Raw genomic sequence first — 23,733 nt, forward strand, 5'->3', positions numbered from 1 at the left:
ACCTCCTGCTCACTATTGCGCAGGACTGGTCCCGAAATCGCTATGGCCCAGACTCAAGACCCAAGATGTCATCGCCAGATGTCACTGGTGGCTTCACTTTTCACCAATGGAAGAAAGCGAACGGGCTTGTCCATCTTTTTTTTTACAGTCTATGGACAAAACACGCTTTATAGAGCAGTTTGTCCATTTAGGGCTACTGTAGAAACATGACGGCAACTTTTATGTAAGGGGACCTGCATCGTTTGTTGATAAAACCAGCTCATTCATAGGTAATAAAAACAATATAGTTCATTTTATAAGGTCTTTATACACCACTAATAATATAGTTATGTATATTATGCATTTACACTGGCTTTTTGAAGTGACTTCATTTTTCCCCCCAAGTGGTACAGATCGAATGTGACCCATAGATTCTGATATTCTATGATCGGATTCAGGCCTTAATCATATGTGGAAATAAATTGAATATGAATCGGTTTAGTGCTGCAACGGATCGCAGTTGATCCGACCCGCGGTTCGGCTCGCATGTGATTTGCGGATTAATACGCAAATAGGGAAAGTTTATAATTTGCACGTGCTTCAAAGGCTTGCAAATGTTAACATTTAAGTGATTTTAAACAATTTAACCGCTAAAGTGAGCAGCTTACTTTACGCACAAATGCACGTGCGGTTGAATGTGTCCGGTTCAGCTCAAGTCAGACGTGATCATCCTTCAAAGATCAGCAGATTCAGAACTCTTGATGTGTAAACTTTAGAGAGTTGCATCACTGTATATCATACTGCAGTGTATTAAAATGCATTTGGCTAATAGAGCAATGAAAAACAACGTAACGTTTTTTTTTATGTGGGACTACTGTTTATGCTGCGCCGTTTGTAATTTGCCCTCCATCTGTGTGCGCACGCGTTAAGTGCACTCAGTAGTGCACACACAGAGAGATGCGTTTCAAAAAGCAAACAGACATAAAATCTTTCCGTTCTTGACAGGGCACATATAAACAAAATGATCTCCACAGTATTATTTTTCTAATAAAAACATTTGTTTATGTCTTAAGTGTATGTATCGATTACAGTAAGAAACCAGTGCTTATTTGGTCTTAAAGAGACAGTAACCTCAATTAACATACTTAAGTCTGTGTCATTAATGTTAATCAAACAACCTTAATCAGACAAAGAGAAAATCACTTCTGAAGCTCTTAAAAAATGTAATTAAATTTAATTAAAGGAATAGTCTACTCATTTTAAATTTTAAAATATGTTATTACCTTAAGAATTGTTGATACATCCCTCTATCATCTGTGTGCGTGCACGTAAGCGCTGGAGCACGCTGCGACGCTTTGATAGCATTTAGCTTAGCCCCATTCATTCAATGGTACCAATCAGAGATAAAGTTAGAAGTGACCAAACACATCAACGTTTTTCCTATTTAAGACGAGTAGTTATACGAGCAAGTTTGGTGGTACAAAATAAAACATAGCGCTTTTCTAAGCGGATTTAAAAGAGGAACTATATTTTATGGCGTAATAGCACTTTTGGGAGTACTTCGACGTGTTTGGTCACTTCTAACTTTATCTCTAAATGGTACCATTGAATGAATGGGGCTAAGCTAAATGCTATCAAAGCATCGCAGCGCGCTCCAGCGCTTACGTGCACGCACACAGATGATAGAGGGATGTATCAACAATTCTTAGTTAAGGTAATAACATATTTTTATATTGAAAATGAGTAGACTATTCCTTTAAGATCTGCAGTATAAATCTAGCCTAAAAGTTACAAAATGCACCTTTATTACCATGTATTTTATATATATATGTTTGCTATATTTAAAGTTCAATACAGTATAACAATACAGTACAATACAGACGTTTATAGCCCTTAACAAGGGGTTGCAGCATAGCTTCTCTGATTAACACGGTCGTGTAAAAATTTTACATGTGGTGAAACACATTGCCCGTATAATTTAAAAAATCCCTTGAGGGAGCTGAATGTCGTCTTTTACAGAGCAAATAGATGTTGCCGGTATGGTGCAGAAGATTACCCACCTGCTTTATAGATACATCTGTCTCTTAAACTCCAAGAACCAAATGAACACATTTCCTACAAGGTGGACGCATGTGTCCACATACAGCGCATTGCAAACTTTTTCTAGTTTTCTGAACGTGTCAGAAACCAATTATTATTAATGGACCGCCAATAAAATTTACAAGGCCGGGGGCATTTTTATGGCTGGGTGGGTCTCTCCTCGGCGTGTGAGTAAGATATGAACAGATTTTAAAGTGGGGCATGCCATGCATTTAAGGGTAGACACTCAGAATGTTTCTAAACTAAAAAAAAAACGCATTTTCCCTGTTTGCATATGTAATGTTTAACTACTTACACAATACTCTCTCTCTCTTTCTCTCCCTGTAGGTGTGTGTGCAACATTGATTGCTCCCACATCAGCTTTAATCCCGTTTGCGCATCGGACGGCCGTTCCTATGACAACCCCTGCCAGGTGAAAGAGGTGTCGTGTCAGAAACAGGAAAGGATTGAGGTCAAATACCTTGGACATTGTAAGGGTCAGTCTCAAACCTCAATTTATTTCACGCAAATGTGTTCAGCTCCAGTCTGTGAATCTAATCAAATTCGTTCTGTTCAAGATATGAGAAAGTTGCCTTCTCGCCACTTTCACACAGAAACTCAATTTAAGTTTTAAAGCTTATTTCATTAATATCTTTATTAGTAAGGATGTGAATAGATTAGATCAAATCACACAATGTCACGCTTTAATGCAGGTTAAACCTAATTAAGAAATGTGTTAATTGTGTTTAATTTGATGGTATTAAAGGAAACAGTTAGCAAATTCTTTAATAATTTACTCACACTCTAAAATGCTGGGTTGTTTCAACTTTTGTTTGGGTAAAAATGAACAAAACCCCATCGTTGGGTTTAAAATAAACTATGCTGAGTTGTTTCAAACCAAATTGCTGGGTGGTTGGGTCAAATATGGACATTTTGGTTATTTTAAAACAGCAGTTTGGTTTGTCCATATTTTAGCCAACCATAGGTAGAAACAACCCAGCATTATATTTAGATCCCAGGATGCATACTGTTTGACTTCCTTTCTTTGGTTGAACACAAACAAATAATTTTACTTATTTTCTCAGTCACTTTGTACAACCTTCATATCATCAAGTCAGTTGTGCACAACATAAAAGCAAATTCTCATTGTTTTGGACCAATTGCAAATGCTAAATTTTTGCTTATGTCATTTTCATCAAAATACATTACATAAAATACATAAAAATTCTGCCAATGGGGTAAGCAAATTTTTCTTGAATTTTTCTTGAATTTAGTGTTTAAGAAAAATTTTCAAGATTTTTTTTGCTCACCCCATTGGCAGATTATTTTTGCTTGTTTTGTGCACAAAATCACTTAAATTTGATATTTTTGGTCTAAAAACTAGACTTATTTTCTTGGATCGTTTTGCTCATCAAGAAAAATCATCTTAATTTAAGAATTTTTAGATATTTTTACTGAAAACAAGACAAAAATACCATTTTTTTCTTGAAAATAATTTTTTGCAGTGTACTGGTTTCTGTTGAATAGTCTTACACCTCAAAGCATTTAGAAATTAGTCTATCACATAAATCATGACATACATTTCCTCCTATACTGAAAGCAGTGAATCTCTGGGGAACCGGCATCCTTTATGTGCCTTCAACATGCAGGCCACCGTACCCTCGATACCTCCCGATGTGACTGAGCGATGTGACCTGCTGCACAGACAGTATCAGGAGAGAGTTGAGAACGTGTGAGAGGGAAGAAAAGAAAGAAAAGAGATTGTGATTAATTGAGTAAACAGGAGGGTGAAGTGTCACTGCCATTGATTTTGACTCACACAGATACCCTTGAAATGCTCTCCTGCGCACACACACACACACAAAATTTCAGTTTAACATTTAATGTTTTTGTTCACATAAAAATACAAATTCTGTCAAAATGCATTCTTATAGGTGTTATTAAATCTCATTTGCATTTACATGCATTTAAATATGACAACAATGCAAATGCAATCGATTCTTGCATATAATCACTAATAATATTGTACTCCGGTGAGCCCACTAACATTCATTCACGCGTGAAATTCGCATCATTCACGTGTAAAATCCGTGTTATTCCATGAGAAATTCAGATGCGAATGTGCTCAATTTGTTGGCTTTAGTTAGCTTGTAGTTTCAATGTGTATATATGTAGCTCAAATTAAGTATAGCGCGTTTTTTTTTTTAATCAACTAGATTACTAGATTACAATTACTAGATTGTCCGACCTTCTCACTCACTTTCTTCGAAGCAAGATAGTTTTCATTCCTGTTTCTTTAAAAGTACGAAGATGTGTTGTACCGCTTCAGGTGTCCACATACAGTGACAATGATTTTGTCCTCCATTGTTGTTTTGTATTTCTGCTTCAGCTCGCTACATCATAATCACGTCACTACTAGAGCAAGCTCCTGATTGGTTAACACGGCAATATCCACCAAAGTTCAAATTTTCAACGCCCGTCAAACGCCCGAAAACGCTTTATTCACGTTGCGTCATTCGTTTGAATGGCGTCATTTGCGATGCAGGATATCTATCACAGCTTTGCATTGACTTAACATGCAAATCACTCACGCTTACCGCTTCATTCGTATCTGGTGTGAAGTTCTGTGAACACACCATAAGAAATGATTTACAAGAAATGAGTTTGTAAATTGAATCAACTGATTCATTAAAAAGATCTGATTCAATTGAAGTATTTGTTTATAAAATCAAACACATTATATAAACAACTTACTACTAGTACTACTACCCTCATTGAGTGTGTTTAAATGCACAGTCTTACGCCGATTATGCTTAATAAACTAATAACACGTGGGGTCATGTAAACGCATACAATTTTTTCTTTAATTGGGGAAAGCCCATAAACGGCGTAAGCAAAAACCGATTTACCCCGATTTCGCATGGCATTAACTGGCTTTCTCACGGTTTTGTCCATGTGCATGTCTCCGCGTGTGAAAGATAAACGTCAGACGCGGAAGTAAGCACAAAGTAACGCAAAATGTCTCTGCGATGATGTCACTACCTGCGAGAAACCTTACAAATCTCCAAGTCCCATGTAAACGCAATTGTCTGCATAGCCGGTTTATTGATTTGCATGTAAACGCATGAACAGTTTTTTATAATAAGCAGATTTTTGATATTTATCCGCTTATTCTGTACATATAAACTTACTCATTAAGTTAACCGAAGGCACCGTCAGGATTTTCAGTAAATAAAGACCTACATGTTGGACTGTTTCTCACACAAGATCTACCGTACGGCTTCAGAAGGTGTATGAACCACATTGATTAGACTTTTATTAAACTTTTGATACGATTTGTTATTAAAAGAGTTGTGAGTATATTCTTAAAAGATTTGCTTTAATGCTTTATTAAAGAAAATGACCATTTTCATTTTTGGGTGAACTGTACCAGTAAATTTTGCAGAGATTTATGCTGTGTTCACACCAAAAGGGAAACATTGATACGATTAACATAGATTACTCTCTGAAAACACGTTTGAGGCGAACAGCGGATTTTCCAACAATTGTGCCACCCAATTTGCATAATTCGTGCAAATTTGAATAGTTGACTTTAAGTGTAATCTCCTTGCTCAAATAATTAAATTAGCTTCTGGTGTGTACACAGCATTACATTATTATTTTATCAATATCTGTGTTACCTGGGATGGAATCCATGGCCACAGGACCCCTACGGTATATGTAGTGTTATATAGCCATATGTTATATATTTATGGGTCAACCACCCACGTACAATGTGTTTATATTTCATATAAAAAGAAAGAAACTGCTCGTCATGATTGCATCGGCTCTCTGGATCTTTTATTTCACCAAAAATGTTACAGCACCGTGACTCATTTTCATGATCTCACCGCAGGTCCCATAAACCCCTGGGCCGGCCCTCCATTAAAACCACAACTACTGACATAAACCTGGTTGCCGAATCACAGTCTCTCTCTTTCTCTTTGTGTGTGTAGAGGAGAAAGACCAGGTGAGCGAGGTACCGTGGGGTCTTTACATCCCCTGTCCGGAACGATACAAGAACTACTGCGTCCACGGAGACTGCGAGTATCCTAGCAACCTCTCGCCTCCCACCTGCAGGTAACCGCACCACACGAGAAACGCAACATATCAAACACCCACAGAGACTCTTTAGAGGACAGCTTGAGCGATTTTAAGATTGATTTTAGACATTTGAAGGGGAAAAGGGACAAGAAATGGGAGAAGATCGAAAGTGATGAAAGATGCAGAAAGAAAGGTGTGATGGAGGAAAAACAGTACAGACGTTATATATGCGTACCACCCACTGAAAGATGACTCACATCGAACAGCTGTGTTTGTGTCTATGTGAGATACCTGGCAGGTGTCGCTTTAACCACCTCCCTCCCAAGAGGTCGAGGCTTTAATTAAACAACGTTATGTTTTACGCAGTGTGAACCATCATTGCAATTGCATTTTGCATCCATAAACACTGAGGTCTCAATAATTACTCACAAACTACGGCATCAACATCATGCTTTTTGATCACACACACTTTTACTGCCCTGCATAATCACATACTCAAGTTACACATTAAAGCTGAATTCTTTTAATAACCAAAGTGACATCTTTTATTTATTAATGTGTACTGTCACTGTAAATAAAAAAGACATTAAGTGTCACAGTGCCACTTTATGCTCATGTGCTATAAGTTGTCTACCACATTATGGTCAAATAATGGTCCATATCCGTCACCCTTACAAAAAGTTCACATTATATTATACATTATATAGTTTATATTAGTACCTTAGAGGTACATATTGTTTACCAAATGTATGCATACAGTATCTATACATAAAGGCTACATTATGATCTTTTTTAAAGAGTACCGCCCCAGTGACAGCTTGGGACCGTACTCTTCTAGGTGAATAGCTTCATATTAAAATGATAAGAAAGTGAGCTTTGTAAAGTCTCAATGTCTTTGTCTATGCCTTTTCTCCAGTTGTCATTCAGGCTTCGTTGGGCCGCAGTGTGACACAAAAGACTACAACGTGATGTACGTGGTTCCCGGTTCGGGAAAACTCCGTTACGTGCTGATCGCGTCCATCATCGGAGCTCTGCAGGTGGCCATCATCTGTCTGGTAGTGCTTTGCATCACGCGGTGAGTTTTCGGTTTATAGTTTCTGTCATCTGACTTTTACCCCTTTAGCTGCGTTCTAATGAAACCGGTTGTGCAATGAGTTTGATGGGGGGTTACAGAAAATAATCTGTGCGTAAACTCGCTATGAAGTAACAAATCTGTAGGTCTTCGTTGAAGCAATTTAGTGTAAATTAATAAGTATGAATACATACCTAGATTAAAGTCTCTTGCCTTGACACGGATTTACGATTAAAATGAAATTTCATTACGACTGCCACTAGGGGGCGAACTCCGACTGTCGTGTCTGGATGTAGCGTGCAATTGAAAGGCAGTTTAAAATATCTTTAAAATGTTAATAGTCATCAGGAGAAGACTGACTATATGTTGTGATTACTTGAAATGTAACAATTTCTGAAAGGTAAATAGTTATAAACAAAAGACGTTTAAGAGCTCTACATGTGTTGATTGTTTACACTTGCACTTTTTTGTGCAATGTTCATTGTAAAACTATTAAAATTGGGTTCTTGTGATGTTAAACTGCAATTGTTCTCAGCAAGTAAAAGGCAAAATACTGGATACAAGAAGTGTGCACCTTTTTAAAAAAAGTGCATGCTTTTTATTTATGACCTATAATAATTGAAATATAACATAATAATATATATATACAGTATATATATACACATTTATATACACATATATATATATATATATATATATATATATATATATATATATAAAATAGCATCTCATATCATATTTACAATTTTTTAATCTGTCCCTCGAAGAAGATTAGCTGAAGACCCCTGGGCTAGACTACAGTATAGTCAAACAGAAATTGCACATTAATAAAATTAATGGCGTTAAAATGATGTTGTTTTAACATATTATTAACGCGTTAATATTGACAGCCCTAGTTTTAATACAGTATTTTTAACGAATTTGAAAATGGATAAAATTCCTTGAATGATTTTTACATTATTTCAATGTTAAAGGTACAGTGTGTAATTTTTCGAAGGATCTCTTGACAGAAATGCTAAATAATATACAAAGCTATATTATCAGGGGCATATAAAGACCTTTCATAATGAACCGTTATGTGTTTATTACCTTAGAATGAGAAGTTTTTATCTACATATACAGAGGGTCCCCTTACATGGAAGTCGCCATTTTGTGCTGCCACGTTTCTACAGAAGGCCATTATGGACAAACTTTTTTTAATAAGTTTGTCCGGTGGCGGCTACCATAGCTTCTCTATGTGATTAAAAAATGAGGGGTAAGCTGTGGACTGAGCCGTTGGTTGCAATTCACCAGCACCTCACCACTAAAATTTACACACTGCACCTTTAATATAAGCAATATATATATATTTAATATAAATATTTTAAGCAATGTATAAATTAACAATATATAAATATTAGTTTTTTTTAGTATTAGCTCAAAAAGTATATTTAGACATTTTTCTGTTTTTGTGGAGGGAAAAACTAGTAAGAGAACGTCTACGCTCACTCTGCTACATACATGTAAGCAAATGAAAAAAGACTGCATTTAATCGATTAATCGGGCGATTATTTTCCCGATTAATCGGATAAAATATAAATATTTACTTAATTAAATATTTTCACGTATTATAGCTAAATAAGGCACTCAATTAGGGTATTCACGTGTAGCCGTGTACTTTTAAAGGGTAAAAGCCACAGAGTTTTACTAATATAATATTTTTTGATTTAGATATTTTAAGCCTTAAATAAAAAAGTGTGTGCAGCTTTTAAATAGTAAAACCTCTTTAATGTCAAAAATTGACGATGAATTAAGTCTTCAGAGATGTGCTGAGAATTTTGCCACAGATTAATAAACTAATTTTAATTTTCATCTTGATGAATATTAAGATTATTTGTTATTAACAAATAATTAAGCCATTATGATATGAAACCGGTGATATACATGCGTTGTTACAGTAATACAGTTTTACTTTAAAACAGATGCTTGTGGTTCATTACTATTTTAATGAAAACCCAACAACAATTAGTCGGCGCCCGTATAAACCGCACCTGAATAAACATGCAGCTCGCATTGTATGAAGTAAAAGTGAGCTTGCGCTGTATGAAGAAACAGCACCTGACGCATGTGCATGTTGGCCGACGGTGGTGCGGGAGCATGTGAGGTCACGGACCAACTAATGGATAATGAAATTCGTTGACAACGAATGTCATAATTGATTTTTATCATTTTTATTGATTAGTTGTTGCAGCTCTAAAGACATCAGACAGTATCAGTAAAGTTAGTTTGCAGGTAATTCCTTTAATGTGGCATTTTAGGTTTCCTATTGTCCACCTTTTGGGGTTACAGTACATATGATGGTACACATGAAGTTCATACAGAAAGCTCTGGTGTCAGGGTCTCTTGGATGTTTCTATAGCAACCGTCTCTCTAAAAGCATCAGGGACTTAGGAATGTCTTTATCTGCCACCTTATACTTTCTTATATGTCAGTTTCTCATGTCCTGTCTTTCTCTTTCATTCTCCTTCTTTCTATCTCTCTCTCCCGTTAATCAAAGATGCTCAGACTGAAGCACACGTCTAATCAAACACACTCTTGCAGAGCCACAGAGCCGCCATAGTGATTAGATGATTGTAATGACTCTGCCTCATTTCAAACAGAGCTCCAGCGAGAGACCGAAAGTAATGGTTGGGAAAAACTGTATTCAGGAGGGAAGAAAAGGAAAATCAGACAGTCTCTGATGAGTGATCGTTTAGACTCTCTGACCTTTTTAAAAGTTTACAAACCACATTACCGGTATTCCCTTTTCTCCTCCGCCGTGCCTCTCTACCTCCACGCTCTCAGCTCCACCTGCGCAGCCTTTCCGGCACCCCTGATGTGTTATGGTTGTGTTTTGATTGTTGTTTTGTCCCATAACGAGGCTCCCAGGGACACCCGGGGCAGCGGAATGGACCGTGATGTCATAATGGCCCTGTTGCCCTCCGTGTTTCCTCCCCAGGGGGAAATTGCCACCTCACTTTCCTACAATAAGCACAAATGGCCTTCAACTGCAATCCATTTAATGCAATTCTGCGAGACTGGCCCTGTAGGCTCCTAAAGGGAAGGGTTTATTGATTAACGGAAAGATTTGCCGAACAGACACAACAATGCAGCTAAAGTGTTTTGTGATATAATGCCTCAACTTTTTCCAGCGTAGTTTTAGATGTTACAGCACAGCTGTTATTATGGATTTGCATATTGTCGGCCATAGAAATGTAATTGCAGTTAATAAATGTAAAGGTTTTGAAATCGGTGAATGATTGGTTTCCTCCATCACTACAGTCAGTAAGTCAAAGGTTCTCCTCACTGTGTAAAATCTGACGTCCGTGAGCGAGGCGATGGAACTAATTAAAACAGGAACCGCATTTGGTGTGGTCAAGAATCAGTGTCCCCTTGCGTACCCCACTGCCTCTGAGCAGATATAAGAGCCAGGGGCGCACTGTGCCCTATGCAAAACATGACATTTAATAAAGCGATGAGCAAAATATAATAAAGATTCCCTGTGGCAGAAGGTTTCCCCTGCCAAGTTGCTCGGGAAGAGAGAGGAGCTGTTAATGAGACCATTTAAACCCGCAGCAAGTGCCTGTCTGTCTGTATCTCACCTTCATGCGTCTGTCTATGTCTGATATCCATCTGTCTTCGGCTATCTGTGGGTTTTGGATGTTTTTTCGCTCTTTCTTTGTGAAACTGGAAAATTTGTTTGAAACAGAGCCAGGCAGGCACTCGCAATGCATCCTCAATGGAAACATACATGTGATCTGAAAAACTTTCTTCAGACACTTTTCACATGTGTGACATGCTTAAAGGGGACATATCATGAAAAGCTGACTTTTTTAATGTTTAAGTGCTATAATTGGGTCCCCAGTGCTTCTATCAGCCTAGAAAATATTAAAAAAGCACAACCCAGTAACTTAGTTTTGGTAAACCATTCTCTTCAAGCATGTGAAAAAATAGGTAATTGAAATTTGTCTCCCCTTGTGATGTCAAAAGGGGATCTTATTGTAATAATACCACCCCTTAATCTGCATTATGCAACCACGGCACTGCCATTCAGGAAAAAATAATTGACAGCACAATTGAGTTTCAATTTCAACAAACTACCATTATTGCGATCAGTGCTTGTATTGCTTCAGCTCATTTGCATTTTAAAGGACACGCACAAAATTTTAACATGCTATAATAAATTATCTATATGGTATTATGAGCTGAAACTTCACATATAAACTTTGAGGACACCAAAGATTTAAAAAAAAAAAACTTTAAAAACTTTTTTTTTTTAAGTTTTGTGAAATGTTACCTTTAAATTCCTAGTTGCCATGGACACAGTCATATGAGATTTGCATAAATTAGGCCTAAAAAACATTTAAAACTGCAACAACTAAAACTTTTCTTGTGAAATCACTTAATTATATTTATGCTTTTTATTCACAATCAGATCAAGTAAAATAAACTTAAAATGTAATGATCAACTCTAAAAAGTTGTATTGTTATATCTTTTACTGTTTGCTATGCCCTTGTAGGTCAGGGTTTCCCAAACCGAGGTTCGCAAAATGATGCTGGTTTGTGAGGGAACAATATTTTTTAAGAAAAATACCAATATTTAAGAGTTTATAACATAGTATAAAAGTTTTTTACAGTTTATTGTTGTTTGTTTGAAAGCAGAGGGTCTGTTCTTTCATTTGATATATTTGTGTGTTTATATATTTTTAGAAGAAAAATTTCCTGGAAGGCATTTTGTGAAACTTTTGTGAAAATCACAAAAAAATGCTGGCGGGCAATTAAAAAAACATATAAACAAAAGATATTATATAAAATTGAAAGATATGTTTTATGTACCAATAAAATTATGATAACGGATAATGATAACGATAACTAAGCAAAATAATATTTTGAGTGTGGGTTTTAGCGGCATCTAGTAGTGAGATTGCAAATTGCAACCAACCTCAATTTCTAAACGCAAAGTAAAGCTACAGCAGCTGCCACAGGACAAACATGTCGTCGTCTAAGACAACGTATGGACTTTGGGAAACGCGCACTGTAGAACAGTTTGTCCATTTAGGCCTATTGTAGAAACATGACGGCAACTTTCATGTATGGAGACACGCGGTGTATGTAGATAAACACAGCTCATACTAAGGTAATTAAAACAATACAGTTCATTATGTAAGGTCTTTATACACCACTGATAATATAGTTATGTAGATTATAAAGCATTTTTGTCAAGAGATCCTTCTAAAAGTTACACAATGCACCTTTAAAGGATTAGTCCATTTTCTTAAAAATCCAGATAATTTACTCACCTCCATGTCGTCCGGGGTGTTGGTGTCTTTCTTTGTTCAGTCGAGAAGAAATTGTGTTTTTTGCGGAGAAAAATCCAGGATTTTTCTCATTTTAATGGACTTTAATGGACCCCAACACTTAACAGTTTTAATGCAGTTTAAAATTGCAGTTTCAAAGGACTCTAAACGATCTCAAACGAGGCATAAGGGTCTTATCCAGCGAAATGATTGTCCTTTTTGAAAAAAAAAATGCATTTTAAAAATAACTTCTTGTCTTCCTCCGGTCATGTGATGCGCCAGCGTGACCTCACACAATACGTCATCACATCAAGAGGTCACGGATGACGTATGCGAAACTACGCCCCAGTGTTTACAAGTGAAAGAGGACCGTTCTGCCAACGTCGTTGTATGTGGAATAATACTAATTAATGTCTTTGTGTCAGTTTATTGTTTAAAATGGTCCGCAAATGTGCGTTTCATATATGTAACACGTAACATTTCCACGTCATTACGCAATTACGTGAGGTCGCCCTGGCGCGTCACACAGCCGGAGGAAGAAGAGAAGTTGTGGTTCAAAAGTGCATATTTTTTTATTTTTCTTGCCAAAAATGACAATCGTTTCGATAGATAAGACCCTTATGCCTCGTTTGAGATCATTTAGAGTCCTTTGAAACTGCAATTTTAAACTGCATTAAAACTGTTAAGTATTGGAGTCCATTAAAGTCCATTAAAATTTGAAAAATCTTGGAATGTTTTTCTATTTTTTCTCGACTGAACAAAGAAAGACATCAACATTTTGGATGACATAGTGTTAAGTAAAATATCTGGATTTTTTTTTTAAGAAAATATACTAATCCTTTAAGTTATTGAAATACAGTATGTACTTAAAATCTTAGGGGGTACTTCAAGTAAATAATTTAGGTCAATGGGTTTCAAAATAGTTTGAAAACGCCTACTGTAGGCTAGGTTATTCTGTTACCATCATAAAACATCATGGGTTTAATTTTTGAGCAAACACGCATACTCATAAAATGTATAGCCTGAAGATGTTTTGGATAAAAGTCTCTGCAAAAATGTAATGCATGGATATTAACTACCATCTTTGTATTTACAGACGGTGTCCACGTGGGAATCGTATAGCGCGCCAGAAGCAAACCGTTCCGCACTTCAACTCTGAAAACACCCTACGGGCCTCCACAAGACTCATCTGACAAACCCTTAAACTTAGAGTGATGTGCTAAAGACAGCAGAGAAAGGCCCCAGGGAATTGTGGGAACACAACCTCTCCAGACAAGCGATGCTGGATGCGGAATTGTGCTCAAACCTTATCGGTCCTCGTTTCCTATAGGGAATAAACAGAGGATGGGCCTCGTGAGCTTTGGTTTATCCAGCTGGCCTGCAGGTCTTAATAAGGCTCAGTGGAAAGAGAAAAGACAGTCAACTTCAGCGAGGGGATGTCAGAAACACGCCCATCCCTGGGGTTGCAACAATCTGGAAAAGAGAAGTGCTTTCAGATGGATGTTTCAATTGGTGGAGGTGTCACATGTTGCCTTGTATTTGTTGTCTATGACACCATAAAGGAAAAGAGCAGTCCAAGGCTGTTTGGTTATGTATTATATATTTTGAATAGGTTAATATTCTTGTGACGTTTTTCTTTGTTTTTATTCGCTGTAATGTAAATAAATAATTTATATGATGTGATCTGACGTGTCATCTTACGTAACCTCATCACACTTACAGCACATGGGTGATTATTTAATTGCAGGTACATTTGGTGTCCAAAGTCTGCTTTCTTCAAATGAAGCTATACATTTTTATTTTTATACATCTTGCCACACATTTTAGCAATTTTCTAAAAACATAAATATACAAACAGGATATGCACATGTTGTGTCTTTTTAAATGTCAGGTTTAACGTTATGTAAATGCACACACTGACAAAGTCTCTTTAGTAAATTTGTTTTCTTAAACTTCCGTGCAACCGAGCTTAAAGGTCTTCTCAACTGTCAAAGTTGTCAATACGATCACGGCTTAAAATAAAACCCCCAAGCTCTGTTGATTAGCTTTAGCATGCAGTACATCTTTTCTCGTCACCTTGTTTTTCTTAGCACAATCTGACACGCACAGGAAAGGACAGTCTGCCTGTCTGCCTTCCTCGGCCCGAAGGGAGTTGTAGGCGGATGAAGCCCAGCAGCCAATCGATGGTTGCGAGCCGCACCCATTACCCAGAAATCAATGCTGCCACAAGATCCGACAGCAGAGAGGCTGTCACAACCTCGGTCCTGCTCTCTCCTACGCCTCTGAGCTGTCAAATACAATCACCGCCAACAAGTATTGTGTGTGTTGTGTTGTTACCAATGCCCTCTGTGACCTAAGATAACTAATGGAACCAACAGTGGTATCCAACAGTTCTGTGATCATTTGTGTGTGTGTGTGTGTGCGCATGTGCAGGGACTCAGGGAGAAATATAAAACTATATGAAACATCAAAAGATTATTTGTCTATAATTTCTATAACTTGTGCATTCTGTTGCTATGATGATCAGTGGCCACACGATGGTGGAAATGAGTCAACCCATACAGCAAAAAAATATATTTCTATTGCTAAAAATATTTTTAAATATATGCTAAATACATTTTGTAGACAGTAAAGCTTAAATAAATATTTGTATTAGAACAAAATATATTTAGTTTTAACCTTCATATATTAACATGTATTTCAAAATGTATTTCAGGAGCAACAAATACATTTCTAATTTTACAACCCATACAGCAAAAATAAAGTGTTTAAAGAGTATTTATAAAATTACAAGTATATATGCAGTTGAAAATATATTTAATTTTAACCTTTTCAAACCTATTATGTTTACAGTTTACTTATGTTTAAGTTTTTCTTTCAATGTTATGTGAATATAAATGCTTATATATACACTCACTTAAAGGATTATAAGGGACACCATACTAATACTGTGTTTGACTCCCTTTTGCCTTCAGAACTGCGTTAATTCTATGTGGCATTGATTCAACAAGGTGCTGAAAGCATTCTTTAGAAATGTTGGCCCATATTGATAGGATAACATCTTGCAGTTGATGAAGATTTGTGGGATGCACATCCAGGGCATGAAGGTTGAGGTTCTCAACCTTCTCAAATTAGGTTGAGATCTGGTGACTGTGGGGGCCATTTTAGTACAGTGAACTTATTGTCATGTTCAAGAAACCAATTTGAAATGATTCGAGCTTTGTGACATGGTGCATTATCCTGCTGGAAGTAGACATCAGAGGATGGGTACATGGTGGTCATAAAGGGATGGACATGGTCAGAAACAATGCTCAGGTAGGCCGTGGCTTTTAAACGATGCCCAATTGGCACTAAGGGGCCTAAAGTGTGCCAAGAACACATCCCCACACCATTACACCACCAGCCTGCACAGTGGTAACAAGGCATGATGGATCCATCTTCTCATTCTGTTTATGCCAAATTCTGACTTACGCCAAATTCTGAATGTCTCAACAGAAATCGAGACTCATCAGACCAGGCAACAATTTTCCAGTCTTCAACGGTACAATTTTAGTGAGCTCGTGCAAATTGTAGCCCCTTTTTCCTATTTGTAGTGGAGATGAGTGGTACCCGCTGGGGTCTTCTGCTATTGTAGCCCATCCGCCTCAAGGTTGTGCGTGTTGTGGCTTCACAAATGCTTTGCTGCATACCTCGGTTGTAACGAGTAGTTATTTCAGTCAAAGTTGCTTTTCTATCAGCTTGAATCAGTCGGCTCATTCTCCTCTGACCTATAGCATCAACAAGGCATTTTCGCCCACAGGACTGCCGCATACTGAATGTTTTTACGCACAACCCTAGAAATGGTTGTTCGTGAAAATCCCAGTAACTGAGCAGATGGTGAAATACTCAGACCGGCCCGTCTGGCATCAACAACCATGCCACGCTCAAAATTGCTTACATCACCTTTCTTTCCCATTCTGACATTCAATTTGGAGTTCAGGAGATTGTCTTGACCAGGACCACACCCCTAAATGCATTGAAGGAACTACCATGTGATTGGATGATTAGATATTTATTTTGAAATAAACGTAATTATATCAAAAAATATATTTTTTGCTGTATGGGAAGTGTCAGCAACTTTTTTAGGCCAGGAACACTTTAGTGGATGGAGAAGGAACAGAGCTCCCGCCTCCAGTCCCTACATAATGCAAAAAAACTGAGTATTGCATTTTAAGCCTTGCTTGTACAGTAATAACAGTAAACATGTGTTGCAAAGCAATAAAATGAGCATTACTGATACTTCACAATACATTACATTGTATAGGTATCACAGAAGTTGTTTCTTGTAGATAATCTGCAATTGTTTACACAAAGTAAATGTGCACGGCCACTAGGGTAAGTTGTTGCTTCACTGAACTGGATAATACACTCATGTTTCCATCGGGAAATTAAAATGAATTGCTGCCTCACTTGTCAATGTAAGTAAATTCAATAGGTTTTTGAAGTTAATGCTGTGGACTGTTTAAATTTGAGCTGTGTTAAGTTGAAACAATGCTTTGTGGGTTATTTCCCATTTTGGTTGTTTAATTTTTTTGTTTCCTTAATCCGATGTTGTATATACATGTTATTTTCTTGTGAGCTTTTCAAATTTTGCTATGATTGGCGGCAGAGCAGCTCAGCGGGTACACTCTCAGAAATAAAGGTACAAAAGCAGGTCCAATACCCTCAAATTCAAGGACTAAATGTGGGGACACATTTCAAGTAAGAGCAAGGTTACGTCGTGTTACCTTTTAAGATATATTGTTAAAGTTCACTTTCGAGGGAACTTGCGCTACGTCATTGTGGTGACACTTTGGGGACGCCTCCAGTGGTAAGTGCGTCTGAATGTGTACATCAAATTCAACCAATGGTGAGGCTTAACGACAAAGACAGGGTGACACAGGAGCCAGGAAGTATATCGCTATCTGAAATATTGTCAAAGACAGCATTACAGGGACGCAGGAAGTATGGCAAGGGAGATGCAGCGTCTCGTTCCCTTCTCGGGGAACAACAGTTACATACGTAGCCAAGACGTTTTCACGTGCACAACTATGCAAAAAAGCATTTTGGTATGAATCAACATTCGCATACAGAAGATATAAGCATTTAAAGTGAACAGTTTAGCACGTGTGCTTAAAAAGTCTAGAAATGTTTTGATATTATCCTACACTACACAGGGAATAATATGGATTTTTTTCCTGAAAACTTCTTGCATAAAATAGATTCAAGCACTTTCAATGACCTGTATCTATGCCTGTATATTTTCAAAAACTTCCCAGGGCCTTGAATTTTTTCCAACAATTCACAAACTTTCAAGGATTTCAAGGACCTGTGGGAACCCCGGGTATTGGATGCTGGAATATTGTGAATAAATAAAAAATATTGCTAGGATGTAACAACCCAACTGCTGGGTTACTACAACCCATGGTGTGTAACAAATACTTTTTCGGCCCCCAGTTTTTCCTCATCAAAGCACAAAAAAAGCCCTGTTCAAAGCCTCAAATAATGAGTAAATCTATATTGGTGACAAAGCATTAAGCTCTTTGTATGAGTTTGGCTTTTTCAGTACAGTTTTGAATAATCTACATTAGGGCTTTGAGAGAGAAAGGAAGTTTGAGATTGGGTGGTAATAAATCATATCCCTGTACTGCTGTAAATATTCCTTCCCTCTCTGTCGCCTGTTAGCGTCAGGTACGCCACAGGTTTCCCACGGCTGATCTGTCAGTATGATATCTCACAACAATTACCAAAGACGCTCAACAGACATCCAGCAGAGAGATTCACAGCCTCTGGGGTTAATATAAGATTGAGACATACTGTAAGATATAATCGGTGAGGGTGGGTCGGTCTTCGGGAAGGTAAAACTGTGAAGGAGAGCTGAAGATGTGAGAGAGAAAATAAGAGGGGAAGAGAGTTTTTAATAATGAATGAATCCAATGCAAACAGAGGAAAGTCATTTTTATGTTAGATCAATAATGCAGACGGTCACCTTGAGAGAGAGAGAGAGAGAGAGAGAGAGAGAGAGAGAGAAAGACTTAAAAATAACCAATTTTATGCATTGTTTAAGCTATAGTAAAACCTCTATAATATAATGAAATAAAAAATATTGTATAATTTTGCTTTTTGTAGAAATATATGCAGGATGTATTTTTATATATATATTTTAATGAATTTTGGTTTAATATCTGGGAAGGTTATTTATGTTTATATTATAATTTGTGTGTTTTCTATTTTTATTTAAAGGGGCCATGGCACAAGACTTTTTTAAGACGCCAAATAAATCTTTGGTGTCCTCAGAGCACATATGTGAAGTTTTAGCTCAAAATACCATATAAATAATTTATTATAGCATAGTAAAATTGCCACTTATATATATATATATATATATATATATATATATATATATATATATATATATATATATATATATATATATATATATATATATATATATAAAGAAGTCGGCACAAGTCACCTCCTGATGCATTCTTGATAAAATGGGTGGATCAAGAACACCTCCGGGGATGTTATTGGAACTTGGCTTGATGCGAATTTGGATTTGGAACAGTAGCCTACTTAGGTCGCGACTGATGACGTTTTACAAGTCTACAAGATCAGACAAGAACGCATATTGAGAAATAGCCCATGTTTTGTCACAATGTTGTCTCAAACGATGATTGTCCTGTGGCAGCTACCATAGCTGCTCTAGGCGTTTCGACAGAGAATGAGCTGTGGACTGAGCTGTTGGTTGCAACTCACAATCTTACCACTAGATGCCACTAAAAATCCACACAGTGAACCTTTAATGGATTAGCTAACATGAACTAACAATGAACCTGCTTCTGCAACTTTATTTTAAACTTATTTTATGTTAATCCAGCATTTACTAATACATTTTAAAATTAAAAGTTGATAAATGGACTGCATTTATATAGCACTTTCATAGAACAATGGCCATCACATTCACCCATTCACTCACACATTCATACACCGACAGCGGTGTCAGCTATATAAGGCGCCATCCAGCTCGTCAGGAGAAGTTGGGGTCAGGTGTCTTGCTCAAGGACACCTCGACACAATCCCAGGTGGAGCCGGGGATTGAACCACCAACCTTCCGATTTGTAGACAACATACACAAACCAAAAGTTGTAACTGTTAACATTAGTTAAAGGTGCAGTGTGTAATTTTTGCTAAATAATATACAAAACTATATTATCAGGGGTGTATAAAGACCTTTTAATAATGAACCATTATGTTTGTATTACCTTAGAATGAGACGTTTTTATCTACATACACCGAGGGCCATTTTTCTACAGAAGCTCCTAACAGACACACTTTTTTTACTAAATTGCCTCAGTCGATGACATGTTTTTCTGGTGGCGGCTACTGTAACTTTTCTATGCGTTTCAAAAGCAAGGGAAGAGCAGTGAACTGAGCCATGGGTTGCAATTTGCAACCTCACCACTAGATGTCGCTAAAATTTACACAATGCACCTTTAATGTACCATACACTAACATGGACAATTGTATTGGCCGTAACTAACATTAACAAAGATTACAAATACAAGCTTATTGCAAAGTGTTTTTTCACCTTTTGCCATGTTCACAAAAAACTAATACAGACTGCTTAGTCATAATGTTTACTCGCAAAAATTTACAAACTTATTAAACTATGTTTCGGATTCTTTGGCCTTTCTCTCCAGCCATCTCTTTTTGGGTGACCTCAGAGGCGGGGTCACAATGCTGGTGGGGTTGGACGGGTTTGTCTCAGTTTCTGTCCGGGTCGCAGCACTTCTCCTTCTGGAGCATTGATGGCCTGTATCTTCATTCAATGGTGGGGAAAGAGCCTGACCCACTGTAGAGGTCCCAGCAACCGCTTCATCATGGGATGTCAACGATGTCACTGCTGCGTATAAACCCTTCTGTCCTGTACCATAAGATTGGCACGCCAAGTTATTAACAATATTTATGAGACATTATAATAACAAACATGGTATTTACAAGTGCCGGCTGGTGACTGCTCATCCGAGGGGCGCAAATTCAAAATAAGTGTTCGGAGTGTCATGTGTGTTGCTTGTGTTTTCAAAATATGTGTTTGTCGCGTCATGTAAACCATATGCATTACGTGTTTTGTCAAAATAAGTGCCTGCTGCCCGTGTGTCAAAACCGTTTATCATAACAGAGACGCTCACGTTCACAAAATACACGCAAACGACACTCCCTTAACAGTAAACTTTGATTACGCATGAGATTATGCGAGTATCTGGCAAACGCAAGCGTCTCTTTTATCATAAACCCTTTAGACGCATCTGCAGCAGTCACTTATTTTGACAAGACACGTAATGCACATAGGATCCCTCGATGCCCAGAACACATATTTTGAAAAAAGGAACCACACACACGACAGGCTACATACATGTGGTGACAAACTTTGCATCGAGTGCCCTCGAAAAAAAGAAGTCACGACCGCCACTGGTGTTTACACATATTCTCACCCTTATTTGCCATCTCTGAAGAACCTAGCACTGACAGATGTTGACTCGCAGATTGAAGAGAACAGCATCCACCTAAAAAATACAATGATTAAAGTCTGATATTAAATCTCAAGTTTGTCACACTACAGAAAAAATTGTTATTAACCACCAAGCTAATTTTAAATAATAAAAAAAAATAAAGTAAATTATTAAAACATTGTGGTGTACAGTATGAGGAACAAAACTGTACTGTAGGTCTTACCTGAGATAACACAGACTGTGCATCTCCTGTCAGCCATCACAAATCTTACAGGGGAACATAAAGCCCTCCTGTCGAACTGACAACTGGACAGGAGATACTGGCTGGAGTTTGCTGTTGTGTAGTAAACCTGGAACCCAACTTATAAGATTGATAGAATTTTTTTTAAATTGTCAAAACAACTTGCGATTAAAATCTCTTGCCCTTTTTTTATTTTTTTTTACAAATTGTCTTTTGACCTACATGTTATTTTCTTAAAATCCTTAATTTTACTCTTACCTGGTGATATGGGGTTTTGGCAAGACATTGTTGCCTTAAGATTGTTTTATGCCAAACAGAAATTTCTTGAAATCATAAAATTTTATGAGACATACTTGCAGCTTTAAAAAATAATTTGTGTACTTCAGCTGGGGATATATGTTTTTATATCTCCCGGACAACAGAATTTTCAAATGATGCAAATTGCAACTATATTGTATATGGACTTTTAATGTTTTAAACAGTGTAAGTATATTAACAAAACACACAAAACTATTTAAAGTGACAGAGTAATATTCAATAGTCATATTTTTGTGCATTAGGGTGCAACATGTTAGGTAAATTACAGATACTGAATTGCGCTCACTTAAAGGGACATTTCATCGATAGGAACATTAATCTTTATTGAAAGTGGGTCATTTTTGTAGTCGAAATGTAACATAAATTTAGAATTTTGTGCCTATTTGACTGAGAAAAGACAGAATGTGACTTACTTTAGAGCACATTTGTATGAAAAACTACAACTCCCACTATGCACCACAATGCACAGCTCTGCAAGCCACTCCCATTAATTGGGACACGGCTCAGATATGATATTGTGTACATAAATGCCACGTTAGTAAAACAAAGAAAATGGCCACCACCACTGTGTCTGACAGACACCAATCATGACTTACTTTTAAACGTGATGTTACATTGAGTTACACACAATAACACTCTGGCCTGGTGTGTAGTCTTATTCAAACAGTAACGTGAGGTGTCAGATCTGCAGTACAAATGCCTTTTCAAGTACTTAAAAAGGGTATGCATATTAAATGTTTATTTAGTTTTACCAATTTTCTTTTTGTCTGTTGTTTACTGTAATTACATCTGTGCAATATCAGCCTCATTGCTTTCACATAGACATATAAAACACCGCTCAGATATGCTATTGTGTACATAAATGCCACGTTAGTATAACAAAGAAAATAGAAACACTCACTTTAGTCAGATGTCCATTTATCCCTGCATCCTGCACACAAACACGTCCCCTGCACAATATTTCCACAGACGCGCTGCCTCAGCTCTTTGAAATAAGCACGCGTGCCCCGAAACATTCACAAAACAAACGTTCATATCCTTATCTGATCCAGAAATCTTAAACTGAAAGCACACAGCGCGAGTCCGTCCAAGCTCATATACTCCGCAGCGCGTCTGCTCGTAACGTAAGCCGAAACACGTCCGTGAAATAAACACGTCCAAACACGCGCAAAGTTGCTCTTGCCTGGAAACATTCACCAAACAAACGTCCATATCCTTATCTGATGCAGAAATGTTATAAAGCAGGCACACACCGAGAGTACAGGCAGTAGTCTGTCCAAGCTTCTCTACGCAGCAGAGGCCGAGGGTTGCGGTGTCTTCCACGGGCTCCTCTACTCAGTCGAAGCCCAGGCTCCGGCTTCTCCTCGGGGTTCTGTTCCTCCATCTGCCTCAACTCTTTGCTGTATTGTGGCTCATAAAGGTGCAATGAACAGCGGATTAGAGCAACATGCTTGCGAAATCACCCTCTTCCATATCATATTGATTAACTTCCACTGTTATTGTTATTGTAAGTCTGGCTCGCTCCACAACTTCTGTTTAGCTTAGCTTAGCATAAAGATGGTGGCTGATCGTTTTTTTGTCTGTGTTTGTATATTTTCACAAGTCCCACCCACTGATCTGTAATAGGTCTGTAGCGTGAGTGGGTCCCACCCATAGCCCCCACCTTGGAAAAATGAAGAATGAGTGTCTGTAGTCTTTCACACTCGACAAAGATACAGGATTTCCTTTTTTCAATGATGCAAAATGACATCATTGAAAGAAGGAAGTGCCTCACTGAAATCTGTATTTCTCCCATCTCAGGGGAAACTGAGGGAATGATGCACGACCATTCAAAAACATGACTGGGGTTCTAAAGATACAAAGCTTAATGCAAATGGGTGAAGTTTCCCTTTAAAGTGATACTTTTCTCATCCTCATGTTGTTCTAAATCTGTATGAATTTCTTTTTTTTACTGATGAACACAACAGATAATATTTTGATAAATGATGGCAAGCTCACAGCTGATTGTAACCATTGACTTCCATAGTAGGAAAAACAAATACAATAAAATTCAATTGGTACCGCAGGCGCCAACTGTGTCCTTACCATCATTTATGACAATATCTTCTTTATCAT

General features: G+C 37.4%; 1 protein-coding gene across 1 annotated transcript in view; it reads left to right on the forward strand.

The window, feature by feature from the left end:
* Positions 1 to 14,211, forward strand: part of tmeff2b (transmembrane protein with EGF-like and two follistatin-like domains 2b) — an 84,351-nt gene extending 70,140 nt beyond the window's left edge. Inside the window, exons 6-9 of the mRNA XM_055213671.2 lie at positions 2,407 to 2,555; positions 6,054 to 6,177; positions 7,058 to 7,216; positions 13,625 to 14,211. Coding sequence (XP_055069646.1) covers positions 2,407 to 2,555; positions 6,054 to 6,177; positions 7,058 to 7,216; positions 13,625 to 13,721 — 529 coding nt within the window. The 3' untranslated portion in view covers positions 13,722 to 14,211. The remainder of the gene's footprint in view (positions 1 to 2,406; positions 2,556 to 6,053; positions 6,178 to 7,057; positions 7,217 to 13,624) is intronic.
* Positions 14,212 to 23,733: the final 9,522 nt, after the last annotated feature.

The sequence above is a fragment of the Misgurnus anguillicaudatus genome, chromosome 8 (assembly GCF_027580225.2).
Source record: "Misgurnus anguillicaudatus chromosome 8, ASM2758022v2, whole genome shotgun sequence".
NCBI lineage: Eukaryota > Metazoa > Chordata > Actinopteri > Cypriniformes > Cobitidae > Misgurnus > Misgurnus anguillicaudatus.